We start from the raw sequence: 16,628 nt of genomic DNA on the forward strand, positions 1-16,628 counted from the left end.
GCAGATGCCATTAGTACTAAACAAAGTTTGAAAAAAGTATAAAATACAATTTTTAATTTATTGAAATCTAATAAAAATAGCTTTATTGGGGCAATTTCCCCAGAAGAGCTTTAAATTTCATTTTGGCATTTTGCATTGATTCACTAATTATATCACTGTATTATATTTAAAGAAATTAAATAATTAAGAATCTGCATAAATGTATGTATGTTCTCGCATTGTGATAAAACCAAAATTTTGAATAATGTACATCTCCACCTGAATATGGGCATCTGGAAGCCCAAATTTGGAATTTGTTTTGTTATCTGTTTCATATTTTGTAAAGTATTTCTGAGTTTTTGGTTAAGAAACTCAACTATTTCAAAATGGGTAATGGCAACACTGTACCAGGGGGAGGGAATTGTCTCCAGTGTGCAAGACTGTGTATCGGAAATTCTAAAGATATCCTCTTTTCAATATTTTGTGAGATTGCTGTTGAATTGAATTTTATGATTTAAGTGCAAAGAGCATGATATTTAATAAATAAAGGTAACACACAAAACATTAAAAAAGGTCCCTTTGGGCATAATATAAAATCTGAACGCTTTCAGATTTTTCTTAAGCAATTTTTTACTTATTAAGATAACAATCTGTCAGACATGTTTTTCTAAAAAATAAACATACCATATTTGTTTGAACATGCACATATTTTAACATGCATACTGGCAACTATGAAATTGGTATAAACTAGGGGGAAGGCTACGCTTAACGTACTGAAAAATTATCATAAAAAAATTTTGAATTTTTGAACGTAAGTAAATAGTTTATTGGAAAATAGACCTTTTAGAAAATGTTTGTGTGTATAACCTTAATTTAAGCAAGGTAATTTAATTGTCTTAGCAGCAAAATATTTGCAATGTTTGTGTTTTTAGCGGCATAATTAGAAGTACTGAATTTGCTCTCCTTTTTTATTGTATATCCTTTTTTTATATAGGCCTTTTTATAATTTTATTTTTTCTTTGAAGAAACAATTAATTGAAAAACATATGTGTTTATTTTTCTTGTAGTTCATTGGATTAGGAGCAAAGATGAATTCCATAAATAGTGATGTAGTGCTGAATTCCAAAAACATGTCCATTTGTGGAACAAGTAAAAATATAATTGAAAATGGGTCCTTAAATGAATCCAACTGTAGTGTATCTCAGGATATGTATAGCAGTAATGCTGCCATGACAAATGGACTAAAAGAGGCAGCTGCTTTGCAAGCCAGCCTTATTGGTCAACCTCAAGTGCGATTTATGAGTTCGGTGTCGGAAACAGGAAATGGAGAAAATATTTCTCAACACAGTAAGAAATTGAAGGCAGTCTGATATTATTTAATGCAGATGCGGTGAAAAAATCTATTGCCTAACTTAAATTTATTTCAAATGAAATTCCCATATAAGTCATGAAATGCAGAGAAAGCTCTGATTTCATCACCATTATATATATATCTGATATATATATATATATATGTATGTATAAAAATGTCCATATTTTTTTTTCAAGGGGCTATGCATTTACTGTAGTTTAATTTCATGCTTAAAGCGTAGACAGAATGTAGTTTAATTTAAAAACTGAAGATCAAAATATATATGGGACAGTTTGAAAGTATTTGTTTGTTTTTATTTGTGTGTATATAAAATATGGAAAAAAATTGTGTCGGCAAAAATTATGCATTGATAGTCATGAACTTAAAAACTGCCTGTTACTACTTTTTGTGTGCAGTTTAAATAGTCATATTTTATTTACTGGTGAATTATAATTAATAAATTTAATTATGAATTATTTATTTGAATTTCCAATTCTTGTGATAACTGGCATTAAAATGCAAGGGAAAAGAACTGTACCTGTACCTAAATATTTATTTTCATAAGTCAGTATTTTCAGAATTAAAACTGTGATTAATTGAAAAAAATTATTTAACTTATTTTAGTTTTGAATATGTAAAAGATAACAAAAGATAATGAAGCATATTTCTGTTTTAAAGTATTTATATGTCAAAGCAAGTATTTCCTGTAAATTTATGAGGTCTTGTGAATGAAATAACGAACTTTTTAGTTCCACTTTATCTGAGAGTATTATATAATTAATTATAAATGATTTTAGATTTATATTAGATTGTGATATCATTTACTATTCCATTTTCTTTTCTTTTTTCGTTGCTGTGAGCATGCAACTGTTCCTGATCAAGAAAACAAACTAAATCTAAGTCATTATGTTTCATTACTTGTATACATATCATGAAAAGTGCCATTTCCACAAATTAAAGCACTGTTTTTATTGACATCAGGTTGAGAAAAACAAAGCTTTCACTTTGTTATTTCACCTTTGACCGGCATTCCATTGTGAGCTATATTTATTTTTAGTCAGCTATACAGAACATACAAGTTATATTGTATGTTTATTATTTATATGATATTCAGCAGCATTTGTTATACCATTTCAATTTTGTCAGATTTGCTGTTTTCGTGTTATTACGATTGTGTATTCATTCAGCATAAAATGTATTATCATATGATGTCAGCAAAATTTTAGTTTCGTATGCTAATAAATTTGCTTTTGTGTTTTAATCTGTATGCATAAAGATATATGGAATAAGTGTGTGTGTAGATGATATATGCACACACACATACATACATATGCAAAGAATATGTAAATTTAAATTATAATGTATTGTGCTTTTTTAAGTGTAATGTTTTACTTTGGTTTGAAAAATATATTTGTGATAAATGTATATAACTATATACATATTATGAAATATAATATCAGTGTCAGACATTTGCTGAAATGTCATACAAGTACAATTCTTCAAAATTTTCAAAGTGCACATTATTGTAATTTATTTTTTATTATTGTTTTTTGCATGCTGTCCATAAGATTGTATTGTTACTTAATTATAAAGTATATATGAGGTTGTGAAGGGGACAATTAATACAGTACTCTGAATCTGAATATGACTTGTACATATTCTGTTAATTATTAGGATAAACTGTGATTTATGTGGAGTTCATTGCTTTGGAAAGATTTTAAATGTAAATCCCCCTTCCTCTTTGTCTTATGTGTTTGTGTTTTGTATGGTTGTTGTTCAGAGATGGTCACATTAAGTATTCAAAAACAAGGAAGTTAATTTTACTCTTTGTGTGGTTGTAACACTTTTTTTTATATATATATATATAATTTAGTATGCGTAATTTAGTGAAAATTATGTATTTATTATGTGTTGTAGAAAATTAATATATTGTCTTGTTATTTCTTGCATGTTTCATTACATATTCATTTGAATATTTTGTTGTTATTAAGGTTTTAAAAATGCCTTAATACTATTGGTCAGTATTTTGTGATTTAGCTTTGAAGCTAATTTGAAATGAAGCTTTTATTGTGTTTTAATTCCAGTTCCTTGATATTGTTTTTGGAGTTATTATATGATTTTAACAGAATTATATACTTTGTTTTTGCTAACCAAAAATATAGCATATGTATTATACAGGCAAATATATACTGTTTTACATTGAGGTCTTTTTTGATATTATTTGTGCAAGATAGGATGAAAATTGATTGAAAAAATTGAGAAAAAAGAAATATTTCTTAAGGCAATTCTACCTGATATATATATATTATTCTTGGAAAATTTTGTTATATATATAATAATAATATATGTGTATGACTTAAAAACCTAGTCAGAATCCGACAGTCAGCATCCGATATTTACCTTGAATAATTTTTTTAAACATTTACTAGGAATTCATTATTAGCATTTTAATTGCACATCTGATCACAATATGATATGGAATAAATTTTCAGAGTATTGAAGAGCTTGCTTATGGGATTATTTTTAATATATATATTGCAATAAATGTTAAAATACTTGTTATGTATGTGCACTGGAGAGTCTTTTGATTATAAAATGCAATCATGTATTTTACAATATGCTTAGTATGATCAATATTTCTTGTTAAAATATTTTAAAGGTATATCCAGAAAAGGATATTTTATTTCTTCAAAATGTATATTAAGATGTCTTCAAAATAGCCATCTCCTGTTTAGAATGAACTGAATAATATGTTTTTCTTATCCACATTGGTTGCTTTCAAAATTTATAAGCTCTGATAGAAGAAGTATTGTCATTAATATTATTGTGGTTTGAATATTTTATGCAATTTTTAATATTATTTTGGTAGTTGCAGTTGATATAGTCCTTCCTTTTTGTTTGTTTGTTAAATTAAAATTTTTTAGTTAAAGTACTCCTCTCAATTTTATTTTATTTTTTAAACTACTAGCTTATCTTGTAGAGTAGATTCTGATACATGAATTTATTATCATCTTTATATGTACAATTCTAGGATTAAAGTGATAAATGAGACTTAATATATGTAATAATGAACCTTTTTTGCAGGGAGAAATTTTAGCATCATCTACAGATATTGGCTTGATGTGCGATCATTAAATAAATGAATTCACCAATATACATAACACACACACACACACACACACACACATATATATATATATATATATGATATTTTTTTGGGGGGGAGGGGTCTTTTTTGACTTTTTCTATCACTTTGAATTCATTTGTAATAGTTATTAAAAACTCTACATTTTAAATTATCTGATATATAAAGAAACAGTGTTAGTCATTCCTTTTCTGTATATATCCTGATAAAAAAATTGCATTAAGTGTATGTATGATAAATTTTCTTTATTTTTTATTATTGATTTTTAATAATTTAGAAGTACTAAATTTCTTCTAGTCATTGTCATTCATTTAGACCAGGGTTTCTTAAATCTTTTTCAGTCACGATCCCCAGGACCCCACAATATTTACAAAAATTTTGTGGGATCCCATTGTGCAAATCCGACAGCCACATGAGTGAAACTGTCTATTTTTTCACTTGTACTGTAATATACTATTGCAGTTTTAGGTCATAAATTTTAAGATATAGAACAATGTGAACATTTTAAATAAGCAACAGATGAAATGACAGCGTCACATGCAAAGCAGGGAAAATGAATGTTTATATTATAAAAAGAAATGCGTCAAAACATTTTCGTTTTTTTCTTTGTCTGTGTTGTCTTATATTTACCTATTTTCAGTGTGCAAAAATATTTGGTTATTGTAAAATTATTATAATAAGTTAAAGAAATATCAAAACTGCTAAAATTTTTGGCGACACCCTGCTGCAGGTCCCGACCCACAGTTTAAGAAACCCTGGTTTAAACTTTAGTATTAGTTGTTTATGTTAAATTTTTTGTTCTTAAAAAGAACTTATTTGTTGTGCATCCTGCAAGAAGTATTAATGCTTATTGCCAAAGATTATGCATAAATTATAATTCCTTTATCTATATATACACATATTATTATATTGTTTTTGTCAGAATATATTTTTATTATTTGTTATTATTTTTGTGCCATTTTAATCTGAAAATTATCAGTTAAAAGATTTTTGAAAGTTTTCTGTTTTTTCAACACTTGAGAGTAATTAATATTGGATGATAGGAAATGCTAATTTAGCTTCTATTAAAATTTGTTCATCGAAATGTTAAGCCAATTTCATCTTTGAATAGTTAAGATATTAAAATAATTTAATATGATCGTTCAGATAAATAAGAAAAATAAATATTTCAATGGTAAAGTATTTATATTTTTAAAAAATATGTGTCTAAGTTTTTAAAAATAACACAATATTTTTAACCTAAAATGTAGTATTTTTTTTTTAATATAAAAAAAGCTTTGTTTAAACATTCTGCATTGTTTGTACTGGGATGGTTCCATTACATCCTTCAGTAGGAAAGTACATGCATTAAAAAAGGCTGTTGAATATAATAGTGAGAATTCCCCCTCCTTCTTTTGCAATTTATAATTAGTTTTAAAATTTGGATTTTGCATTTTATTATTTGGCTGCAGTTAAGTTATTGAAGTAAATAACTGAATTTTAACATGTTTAAGAATTTTCTTTTTTGAGTAATTTAGTATTTAAATGGCATTATTTATTATTGGTTTAATTTTCAGTACTATGTAAATATAGTTTAAAATGTCACAGAAATCTGCAAATGTGTCAAATTTAAAAACTACCTTGGAAATGATTAAATTTTACTGTTTAGAAATTCTGATCCATATAAAACATTCTAAATTAACACAAAAAGCATTGTTAATGAATAAGGTTAATCTCTTAGATTACTGAATGATTGTGAAAATACTCATATTTTTCACAATTTATGTTGCATTACATCCTTTATGCATCTAACACATATACTTTTGAGGAAAATTGTAGATCTAAGATTAGGAAGTGACAACTTTCTTTTGGACAAACTGAAAAGTAACATTATCGTTTTGATATCGAAAGTACAAATGTAAAATAATGTGTAAACTTGGATTTTTCTCTTAGTAAGGAACAAGGAAAAAATTGCTGCAAGGAAAGAAAGGGAATGAAAATGTTTTTAATTATACCGGTGTATTTAAATGTTGAATTGATTTTAATTTTGCTTATATTACCTGAAAAAAAGCATAATATGCAAGTATTAAAAACAATTCACAGCAAAAATATACATTTTTAATACGATAGCACAAACCTTTGGAAATTTTTTTGTAAACTTAAATTAAAAAATAGTTACTTTTGGGGTTCTTTCTGATTATCTGCACCCCTGCCAAAAAGTATTCATGAGGTGAAGCAGTATGTTGCTAAAATATTTATGTGGCAACCAATGATATCGCCAAAGTATTTATATGACAATTCAGGTATGTACATAGCACATGTCTGTTTTGACTGATACACATGATAGAAGTAGTACAGAGCTGAGTTTCTGCAATTCTCTGATGAAGTTTTAAAATAGAAACTGATTGCTGTATATATGGGAAGAACAAGAGTGAAAAAAAGGAGGATTACTTGAAAAAGGTAAGTGTTTTATTACTGATGTTTCTAGTTCTTTAAATTTTATTGATCGATTGCTGTTGTATGTAATTCTTAGTGCACCATCATTTGAAAAATTGTTTTTGCCTTTTAATGCATTAACTTGGCAAAAAAATTAGCTGCGAATTTGTTCATGAATACTTTCTAAAATTGTCAGTGAGTTTGAGATTTTTTAGTGGGGGCTGTGTGTGGATAATCAAAGTACCCTAGTAATAAAGTTCAAATGATGCATTAATCATGTTTTGCAAAAAGTAAATAAAAGGGAAAATGTTTAGAATTTATGGCAAATTGCTTGTGTTGAAACAACACACTCACAAAATAAAAATACTTTTGTTTTTAAAATGTATCATGGCTTCAGTATTTGCTAGTCTTGGTAGCAGTTTCATTTTCATCACACTTTTCTATTTCATTAGGAAACTAAATTTCTTTAATGCTTTAAAATTGTTACATATAATGTATTAAATAAAACTAGTCATCTAGTTCATAAGCATAAAAAAAAAAAGTCAGTTTATGTTTTTTCCCCCTTGAAAGAATTTCTACTAATTATTTTGAATGAAACCTGTGTATTACTACAGACAATTTTATATGCTAAGCTTTTTCTTTTTAATCTAGAATAATGGTTTTAAGTAAATTTAAAATGTATGAGGAATATTTAACGCACAAAAATACCTTAGTTCAAGTTCATTTAAAAACAGTGCCCCTATACATATCTCCTTTATAATTAAAAAGTTATGATTAATTTCTCATAGTAACTGGAAGAATTATAACATAGAAAAAATTTACTATTCATACATATAGAAAAGTAAGTAGATATATTTTTATTTTGAGGATTTTCCTGATGTATAAAATTTACTGAAAACATATTAGCTCTTATGGTTATTAATTTGTAAACTACTGTTTCTTAAACAATCAGTTTTTGAAACTATTTGTATATATAATTATTTCATAAAAATAATAGTTATTTGATCTTTGTAAGAATACAGAGAAATTTTTTAAGTTCCTGCTATTCATTTTTATTATTTCATCATTATACAATTAATTTCCTACATTTATTTGTAAGGAATTGATAAATTTGTATGTTTTTTACTACTGATTATACTGCAGTCTGCATGAAAATTTTTACTATATAAAACTTTTCTCCCCTTTCAGCCATCATGCTTATAAAAAACATTCGTGGCAAAATTTTGTATATCTATTTATTCAAAATGTTCTACAGTGTTTAAGCATTTTTACTTTAGTTGAAAAAAATGTTTATACAACATACTGTATTTAGTTCTTTTATGTAACAAAGGCCATAATTGCAAAAATCATTGTTCACTCAGATAGCACAATGAATTTTAAAATAAAGGCTGTAATTTAGGAAAAATTGTTCTGAAAATGCAGTGAATTTTAAAAACTTGCATGCAGACTGTAGTATCTGAAAAGTGTGTTATCAGTCAATAAGTACTTTTGATGCATGAGTACTAATAACATCTTGCAAAATATGTGTTGGAAAGATTTTTTGCTATTTGAATATACATGCATTAAAATAATATATTTTGTTAAAGAATCCCTTTGTATAAATTAACTCATTAGAAACATGTATTACATATCAAGTTATCTTTAATTAAATAGAAATGATTTCCATGTGCAGTTTTATAATAGAAACTGATTTTCCTGTGAAGACTTGAAAATGTATCATGTATTTCATTCAATAATGTTATTTAAAAATATAGCTATGAGCAGTATTTGGGAAAAAAAGGTATTTTTGCTACAGTAATGTTGATGAGAAATATTACATTTCTTGAAGAATAATTGTCAAAAATTTAAATAAAAACCTGCACTGGACCAAATTTAAGAAATTTGCTTTATCGAATGCACGAGCTTTTAGTTTAGAATTCTTCATTCCATTTAAAATGTTCCATCTTTACACTTTCAAATTTTTCAATGTCTGCAATGCCACTTCAGAAAACTATATTTTCAAGTGAGCAGATATTAACTGTATTTTAATACATAAATAGCTTGCATTGCATTGTAATGAAACTATAGTTTAATACCACTTTGAATATGAAAATTTTATATATTTCACACCTATGCTCAGAAGAAATTTTTACTTTACTACTGTCAAAATTTTGTTTTCTTATTGCTGTGCAATATTGTGTAGCTGATGTATGTTAACATAAATGCATTAAACTGTGGTGTTTAAAAATTCTGAATTTTCTTAAAATATGATTTTCACTATGTGTCTAAGTTTAAAATTATATATTCACATTCACCTCAAAAGTTACATATTACCATCTTTTCATACACCTGACTTTTTGAAATAAATGTGTATTAAATCAAAAAATAATAACTTGTGTGCATAAAATGTGAAAAATCCAACATTTACTTTTTTGAGTAATTCCGGTTAAAATGATACATTTTTCTTTACAATTGAATTACAATTTTACATATTTATTTACAATTGAATGTTCACATTTTGTGAAATTATTTGAAATAACATAAATGTGAAAAATAAGAATATGTCATATCACAAGATACAAAGAAAACTTTAAAATGTGATCTTTTTTAGTAGCTAGACATGTCACTAAAAACAAATGAAGTCCCCTTAAAAATCTTTTTAAACACTTATGATATTCTTAAGATGCTATCTACAGTTGTAACTTTTAATTTCTGCCTGTCATCTTGGTTTCATTTTCAATTAATATATGTGTTTAAACAAAATGTTCTAATGCCTCATATTCAGAGAATAAAGTAAATAATTTTTATGCAGTTTTAGTGTACAGGGATATAACTACATCATTAACAGCGAAATCTATACTGTGATGCAACCAAATTAGTGATAAGAGCATAAAAAGGTATGTAAAGACTCTTGTGTTTTTTATTGTATATGAACTTGTGTCCTGCTATTTTTGTTTTTATTTTCATATGTTAGCCATAACTATTTGACAATATTTCAAGATCAGATAATGTGTGAAATAAAGCTCTCAACAACACATCAAATGTAGAGTTTAAACCAACATATTTATCATTTCCATTGGCCTGTTACTGATTTGGTGAGACTTTTCTCAGTAATATCCCTAATGTCATAAAATTCAGCAAGCATTTCTTCACTGAGAGCTGGCTTAGGCCAGCGATTTTCAACTGGTAGGTGGTACGCAAAGAAACAAGGTATTTTAAATTCAAAAATTAAATATCTCGACATCCTCTTTAGGTTTTTTCTCGAACACTCGTAAATTAATGCAATCTGATCTTTGTTCAAGGTCATAGCTGCCTATACACTTTAGCAAAATAACCCGTTTTTATTTTCACAAATATTCTTTTAGCCATAGACATAACAAAATTTGTCATAAATGATGTTTTTAAAAAGAATAATAAAAATGGATGTTATATTTAAGCAAATAAAAATAAGTTCCTGTAAAAAGATAATAGTATCTCATTAGTTCTTTTAGAGTTGATTGATTTATTAGCATGTCTATGTCGCCACCATTTCTGGTCTTGTATTGCTCTCTTTTCAATTCGAATAATATTTTGCATGGATTACGTAGATTTTTTTATGTCTCTAACAGCAGGTATTTTGTCTTTTTGTTGCTTTGTATTCCTTACTTTTCTATGTGATTTGATAACATTGTCATTTGCTTTTAAAGAGCTTGTAATATATCGTGTGTAAAAATCTGGGTTTCGTTTTATTATTTTTTTACAAATATTTAAATATATTTGTAAAAAAATAATAAAACAAACCCAGATTTTTCAAAATGGAAAAATGGGTAGGCCTGACTAAGCGGAAAAGTGATGATTCGTAGGTGATGGATAGAGGCCAATCTACAGGCACTAAGAATACTGAAACGAAAAGAAAAATTGTAAAAGATGAATCTGAGGAATATTTTAAGAGGAAATTACTGGAGTTAAAAAATAATAAGCATATAATGAAAGGTTTAGCTACTTAAGTGTAAAAGCTTTGGAATTTCCAAGACTAGGCAGGCTTACACTATTGGAGAAAACCCTATATTACCAGATAGATATTGTTTTAACATTATTCCACGAAAAAGCAGCAAATGAAGTTAATAATATTCTATTATCAAATAATACATTAAGTCAACAAATTCATAAAATGGCAAATTCGATAAAATAGACACTTATTACAGTATTTCGCATTGTAGTTGGATGAAAGTACTGATATAACAAACTTTGCTCAATTGTTAGTTTACATATGTTTTGAAGAAGGTAAATGAATAGCTGAAGAGTATTTATTTTGTGAATACCTTCATGATAAAGCAATTGCAAATAAAATTTTCAAAGTAATTGACAACTGTATGTCTGAGAATGATATTACTTGGAATAAGTGCATTACCATATGCCGTGATGGAGCTTGGGCTTTAAAAAGAAAACATTCTGGTGTTATTTCTCAAATAAAGAAAGTCGCACTTGAAACTAAATTTACTCACTGCTGCATTTGTCATGAAGCTTTAGTAGTCCAAACAATCCTTGAAAACATTTTGAATCAAGCTGTGAAAAGTTTTAATTTTATTCAAAGCCGAGCTTAAAAATATTTACGATTTTACACCAAAGATGGGCATTGAACATGAAACACTTTTCTTACATTCTGAAGCAAAGTGGTTATCCAGAGGCAAAGTTCTAAATCATCTTTTTGAACTTAATCAGAAATTCAAATTTTCCTCTGTGATTCAAAATTTGAATTGCAAGAATGTTTATTTAGTGAGTATGGTTGTAGTGTTTGGCATATTTAGGTGATATTTTTGGAAAATTAAATGAATTAAATTTAGGATTACAAGGAGTTAATTTGTTTACCATTAGAGATAAAAAAAAAAAAAAAAAACTTGACCTAATAATTAAAGAATTTGATAAAAAAAAAATCTGAAGGCCTTCAGATTTTATATTACGCCAAAAAGGGCCTTTTTTTAACAGTTAGTGTTATCTTTATTTATTAAATATCATGTTCTTCACACGTAAACCACATAAAATTTAATTTAACAGCAATATCACAAAATATTTAAAAGAAGCATATCTTTTAGAATTTCTGATAGACAGAGTCTCGTGCGCTAAAGATTAAAAGTTTTTTTTTTGTGTACAGTATTACCATTTCTCACTTTGAAATCATTGAGTTTCTTAGTAAAAACTCATAAAAGCTTTATAAAATATGAAATGGATAATAAAACAAATTCCAAATTTGGGATTCCAAGTGCCTGTGTTCGGTTGGAGGACTACATTTATTCAAAGTTTGATAGCTCATTGATTTTTCATAGTGTGAGAAACATTTATGCAGATTGTACATTATATAATAAATATATGATGATAATAATGGTGATAATATTTGATAGCAGCAGTTTGAAAAGTGAACCAATGCAGAAAAAGAAACAACACAAAATGCCATTTCGAGACAAACAGCCCTTTGAGTCTAACGCTCCTTTGGGCTAATAATATTTTATGCTTTTTTACCACTTTTAGAAAGTTTTCTAACTACAAATAATTTGAAAATAAGAATTAGCTTCCTACGTTACAAATCGTTTTTCCTTGATAAATCATTTCAACGTGTATTTTCTTGAAGATGATGAGAAAAAAAAAAAAAAATTGGGTTAGAAATCCATTTTGTTCAAATGTTCCTGAAATTTTATCTAGTGAAGAAAAAGAACAATTGATAGAAATTTCTTGTGATGAAATGGAAGACTTCAAAAAACGAATTTAAAGGCATTTCAATAAAGCTATTAAATTTTTATTGCCTTTTCGCACAACCTATTATATGAACAAGAATGTTCTTCCGTGTTATATTTGAAAAATAAATACAGAACAAAAATAATGGATCCTAATTTATGGTTAAAACTAAGTGAAATAGGACCAGACATAAAGAAATTGATCTCTTTTAAACAGGCCCAAATTTCACACTAAGTTTTAGAATCAAAGCATTATAACTTTAGTTTTCATAATTAAAATGGTAACCAATTTTTAATCTAATATTTTTATGTGTGCATATTTAATATCAATAGCCAATAGGTTGTACAAATGGCAAAATATTTTTTTAAATATTTATATTGAGGAATGGAAAAATAATCGTAAAAATGTGGTGGTAGTATTGAAGTTTTTAAATTTTTGTTTAAATGGTAGACACTAGTCGAAAGGTTGAGAACTGCTGGTTTAAAGTGAATGTGGTTTCTGCGAATAATCAAGTATTCAGTAGTTATGGCTCAAAGGCTCCATTTAAGTGAAGGTCAAAGTGGCAAATAATTGATAGAATCTAGGGAAGTCAAACACAAATGGAGGTTGCCTAATATTTGAATATCCCTTCAAAGTGTCATGTGAAGAGTTTGGAGCCACTTTTGAGTACTGGATCATTTGACAGGTCAAGGACAACCTAGAGCAACAACTGCATCAAAAAACCATTTTTTGTCTATGCCGGGTCGAGAAACCACAAAGCAACTAAAAAAGGATTTGGTTTTAGATCTTCAGGTTGGCACAGGAAGTCGAATTAGCCATTCTACTGCTGCAAGAAAACTTAAACAGATGAGACTATGTGTGAGAAAAACCAATTATTTGTGTTCCACTCATTCCAACAGCCCATTTAAACTCATGCCATTGTCATGTTCACTAGAACCAAGACGAGAGAGATCGAGTATTTTTTATTGACAAGTCCAGATATAGTCTGAACAGCGATTCTAGGCGTGTTTTGAGCTGGAGGGAAGCAAGAACATACAACTTGCCTTCCCTTGTCCATGGAATATCCTGTTTCTGCAACTGTGGTTTAATGGTTTAGGGAAAAATCATGACAGATGTCTGCAAAGAGTTGCATATCGTTCAAAGATGTTCTATGACCACTCAGAGATATCAGGACGAGATATTGGAAACCCCAGTTAGATTGTTCAGAGATGCTGTTGGCCCAGAATTTTTGCTAATGGATGACAATGCTCGGCCTCTCATGGTATCAGAATACTTGCAAACAGACGATATCACTCGAATGGATTGGCAACCTTTACTCATTCAACTTGAACCGGATTGAGCAGGTGTAGGATGACAGTGAAAAATGAGAACCTTCTGAATTTTCATATTTCAAGGTTGCCAGCCATATATTATATTAATTATGTAGTTTCACTTTTGATCTACTGGATTAAATTGATTAGCAAGTCTATGGAAGATTGCAATTCAGATAGATGGCCAATGCTTGGAAAAGGGTAGATATATGTAGCTTTTGATGTGAAGAAATTTGACAGCCTCAAGTAAACTAATAATGAAATCAGATTTAGGAACTTCTGCAAAAGATTTGGTTGAATGATTCAATTTCTAAGGACAAATGTGCAATTTTTAGTTTAGTAAATTCTGTAGAAATAATTTTATTTTCCCAAAGATTTTTTTTTTTCCAGTTGCAGTAATAGATATTTTCTTAAAATATTTGTTTTTATTGCAAATGATTGTTATTTTATTAATTTTTATCAATGAACAAGTTAACACTCATTGATAAGTTTAGCTAATACAATTTGACTCAAACTTTTACATATATACAAAGTAACCAAAAAAGTTCTTGCCATTTCTGATATGACATTGGAAGAGTGAACCCCAACATAAAAATAGTCGCCAAACCTCGCGACACAGCGACTGAATGAAATGGGATGCATCAGAGACGTTCAGATTTGTTTCTTGTATGATTTTAAAGTGGGCCTATCAGCAGCAAAATCATTGCAGGCCTTTGGGAACTGCTAGGCAATAGTTCCAGAAGTTCAGGTTGGGAGATATGTCTCCCAGTGATGCACCACGCAGCAGTTGGGCACAAGCGCTGGACGATTAGGCTCTGAGAGCAGCCATAGAAAGTGACAGTAGCTAAACATGTGGTGAGTTTGCTGCACACTCTTTAAATTAAATACAGTGAACTAGCATTCTTTATATGTTGATCATTCAGAAACAGCAGCAAAGGTAGTCTCTATCATTTTCTATTCACTTATTTATGCAAATTATGCTTTTCATGTGTGTATTGGTCTTCAGTTCCCTTACAAATTTAATTTTATTGTATGGAATGACAAACTCAAGTTTCTCATTAAAAATTCAATCTTTTATTATAAGCTAATCGATTGTTTATAAAATAAATATTTATGAGTTTTAATATTTTTCACATTTCTTTTACAAAATAATAACTGAATTATTTATTATAAGCTAATGGATTGTTTATAAAATAAATATTTATGAGTTTTAATATTTTTCATGTTTCTTTTACAAAATAATAACTGAATTATTTATTATAATAATTTTTATTAGTACTTATATGCTAGACTGAAATTTTTTAGTTGCCCCAATAAACTTTACAGGACCTACTGATAGTCAACAACTGAAGAATATTAATGCCTAAACTGATTTAAATTGCTTTACTCGACCAGCTGGAAAGTTCTTGTATTACTTTGATAATTGCAAAATTTCTTGATTAACTTTCTGCAAATATGCAATGCAATATTGTTAAATTATTATACTCTGTAAAACAAAAACATTGTAAAAGTGTTCATATTTGAGATGTTTAAAATAAACAGTTTGAGATTCCATTTAGAAAACAGAACAAACATACTAGAAATGAACTCTTAATAACATTTTACAAAAATCATAAATTTTATTATTGCAGTAATAATCCTAAGTCCAAAAATAGTTTGAGTCCATATCTCAATAACATTTTGAATAAGACATTCCATTCAGGTACAACTCTGTGAAGAAATATAGATTTGCTGCACTGCGTACTTAAAATTAAGTAAAGCTGAGGTAAATCATGTAAAATCTTGTAGAGAAGAAAGTTAATAAATAAAACCACTTATTTTCTTCATTATTTTTTTATTTAAATTCTAAGACTGTTCTTTGGTATCACCTGATGGTTCACTTGATTCATCATTTCTCTTCAGCTTTTTCTTTGCACGTATGTCAGCTAGAGTCTGTTCAATAGACCTTTGATCTTTTTTCTGTTCACTAGGGACTAAAAATGCAATAATTAGGATAATATTTTCATATCTTTTACTTATCTTTATTATCCTCTCAGTTCTAGACTTTTAAATTATTTATAAAATAAATTAATATATTAATTTATAATAAATTAATTTATTATAAAATTAATACACTTAAAAATGCAATTAAATGCCAAAATTATTATTGAAGAGTTCTAAAATTTCATGCTTAATTTTATCAAGTAATGCAAAACATAATCATAGCGCAGTACTCATGTATATTTTATGGCTATGTGGTGTACAGATGGATAAGTAAAAACATGACGATTCATTTTAGAAGAAAACACTGTCCAATTAAATTGATTTGTGAACAAAAGGAATTTATCAAACTCAAGAATTTCAAGCTTATATGCAGAATATTCTGCTCTCGGTATAGGTAAAAAATTAATTCAGCATTTTTATCAATTTTAATTTAGATGGTAAAACACCACTTTGGACAGCATTCTATCAAAACTGACAGAACCATGGACTTTAATAAATCATGAATTACAGCTGAGAAAATTGCCGAGAGTTTCAAAAACTGACCAATTATCAGCATTTACTGCTTATATTCACTTCCAAGCTTCACATTGTTTGATGGGAAAGAATAGACTATATTTCCATATTTCTCTTTTTTGTAGTGTCAAGCATTAAAATAGCAATTTTAATGCTTGACACTACAAAAAGAGGTAGTTTTAGAACAAGTTGTAATGGTTTACATTCATAAGATTGACAATACATATAATGCTGGCTTACATAA

At 27.7% G+C, this 16,628-nt stretch overlaps 2 protein-coding genes across 2 annotated transcripts in view; one reads left to right on the plus strand and one right to left on the minus strand.

Moving 5' to 3' along the window:
- Positions 1-9,117, plus strand: part of LOC118193563 (transcription factor RFX3-like) — a 102,810-nt gene extending 93,693 nt beyond the window's left edge. Inside the window, exon 17 of the mRNA XM_085821449.1 lies at positions 1,047-9,117. Coding sequence (XP_085677575.1) covers positions 1,047-1,349 — 303 coding nt within the window. The 3' untranslated portion in view covers positions 1,350-9,117. The remainder of the gene's footprint in view (positions 1-1,046) is intronic.
- Positions 9,118-15,482: 6,365 nt separating this feature from the next.
- LOC118179942 (sperm-associated antigen 7 homolog) overlaps positions 15,483-16,628 on the minus strand; it is a 42,818-nt gene continuing 41,672 nt past the window's right edge. Inside the window, exon 7 of the mRNA XM_035349101.2 lies at positions 15,483-15,861. Coding sequence (XP_035204992.1) covers positions 15,734-15,861 — 128 coding nt within the window. The 3' untranslated portion in view covers positions 15,483-15,733. The remainder of the gene's footprint in view (positions 15,862-16,628) is intronic.

Source organism: Stegodyphus dumicola, chromosome 7, assembly GCF_044657685.1.
Source record: "Stegodyphus dumicola isolate Sdum_Otavi_A_Nest chromosome 7, ASM4465768v1".
NCBI lineage: Eukaryota > Metazoa > Arthropoda > Arachnida > Araneae > Eresidae > Stegodyphus > Stegodyphus dumicola.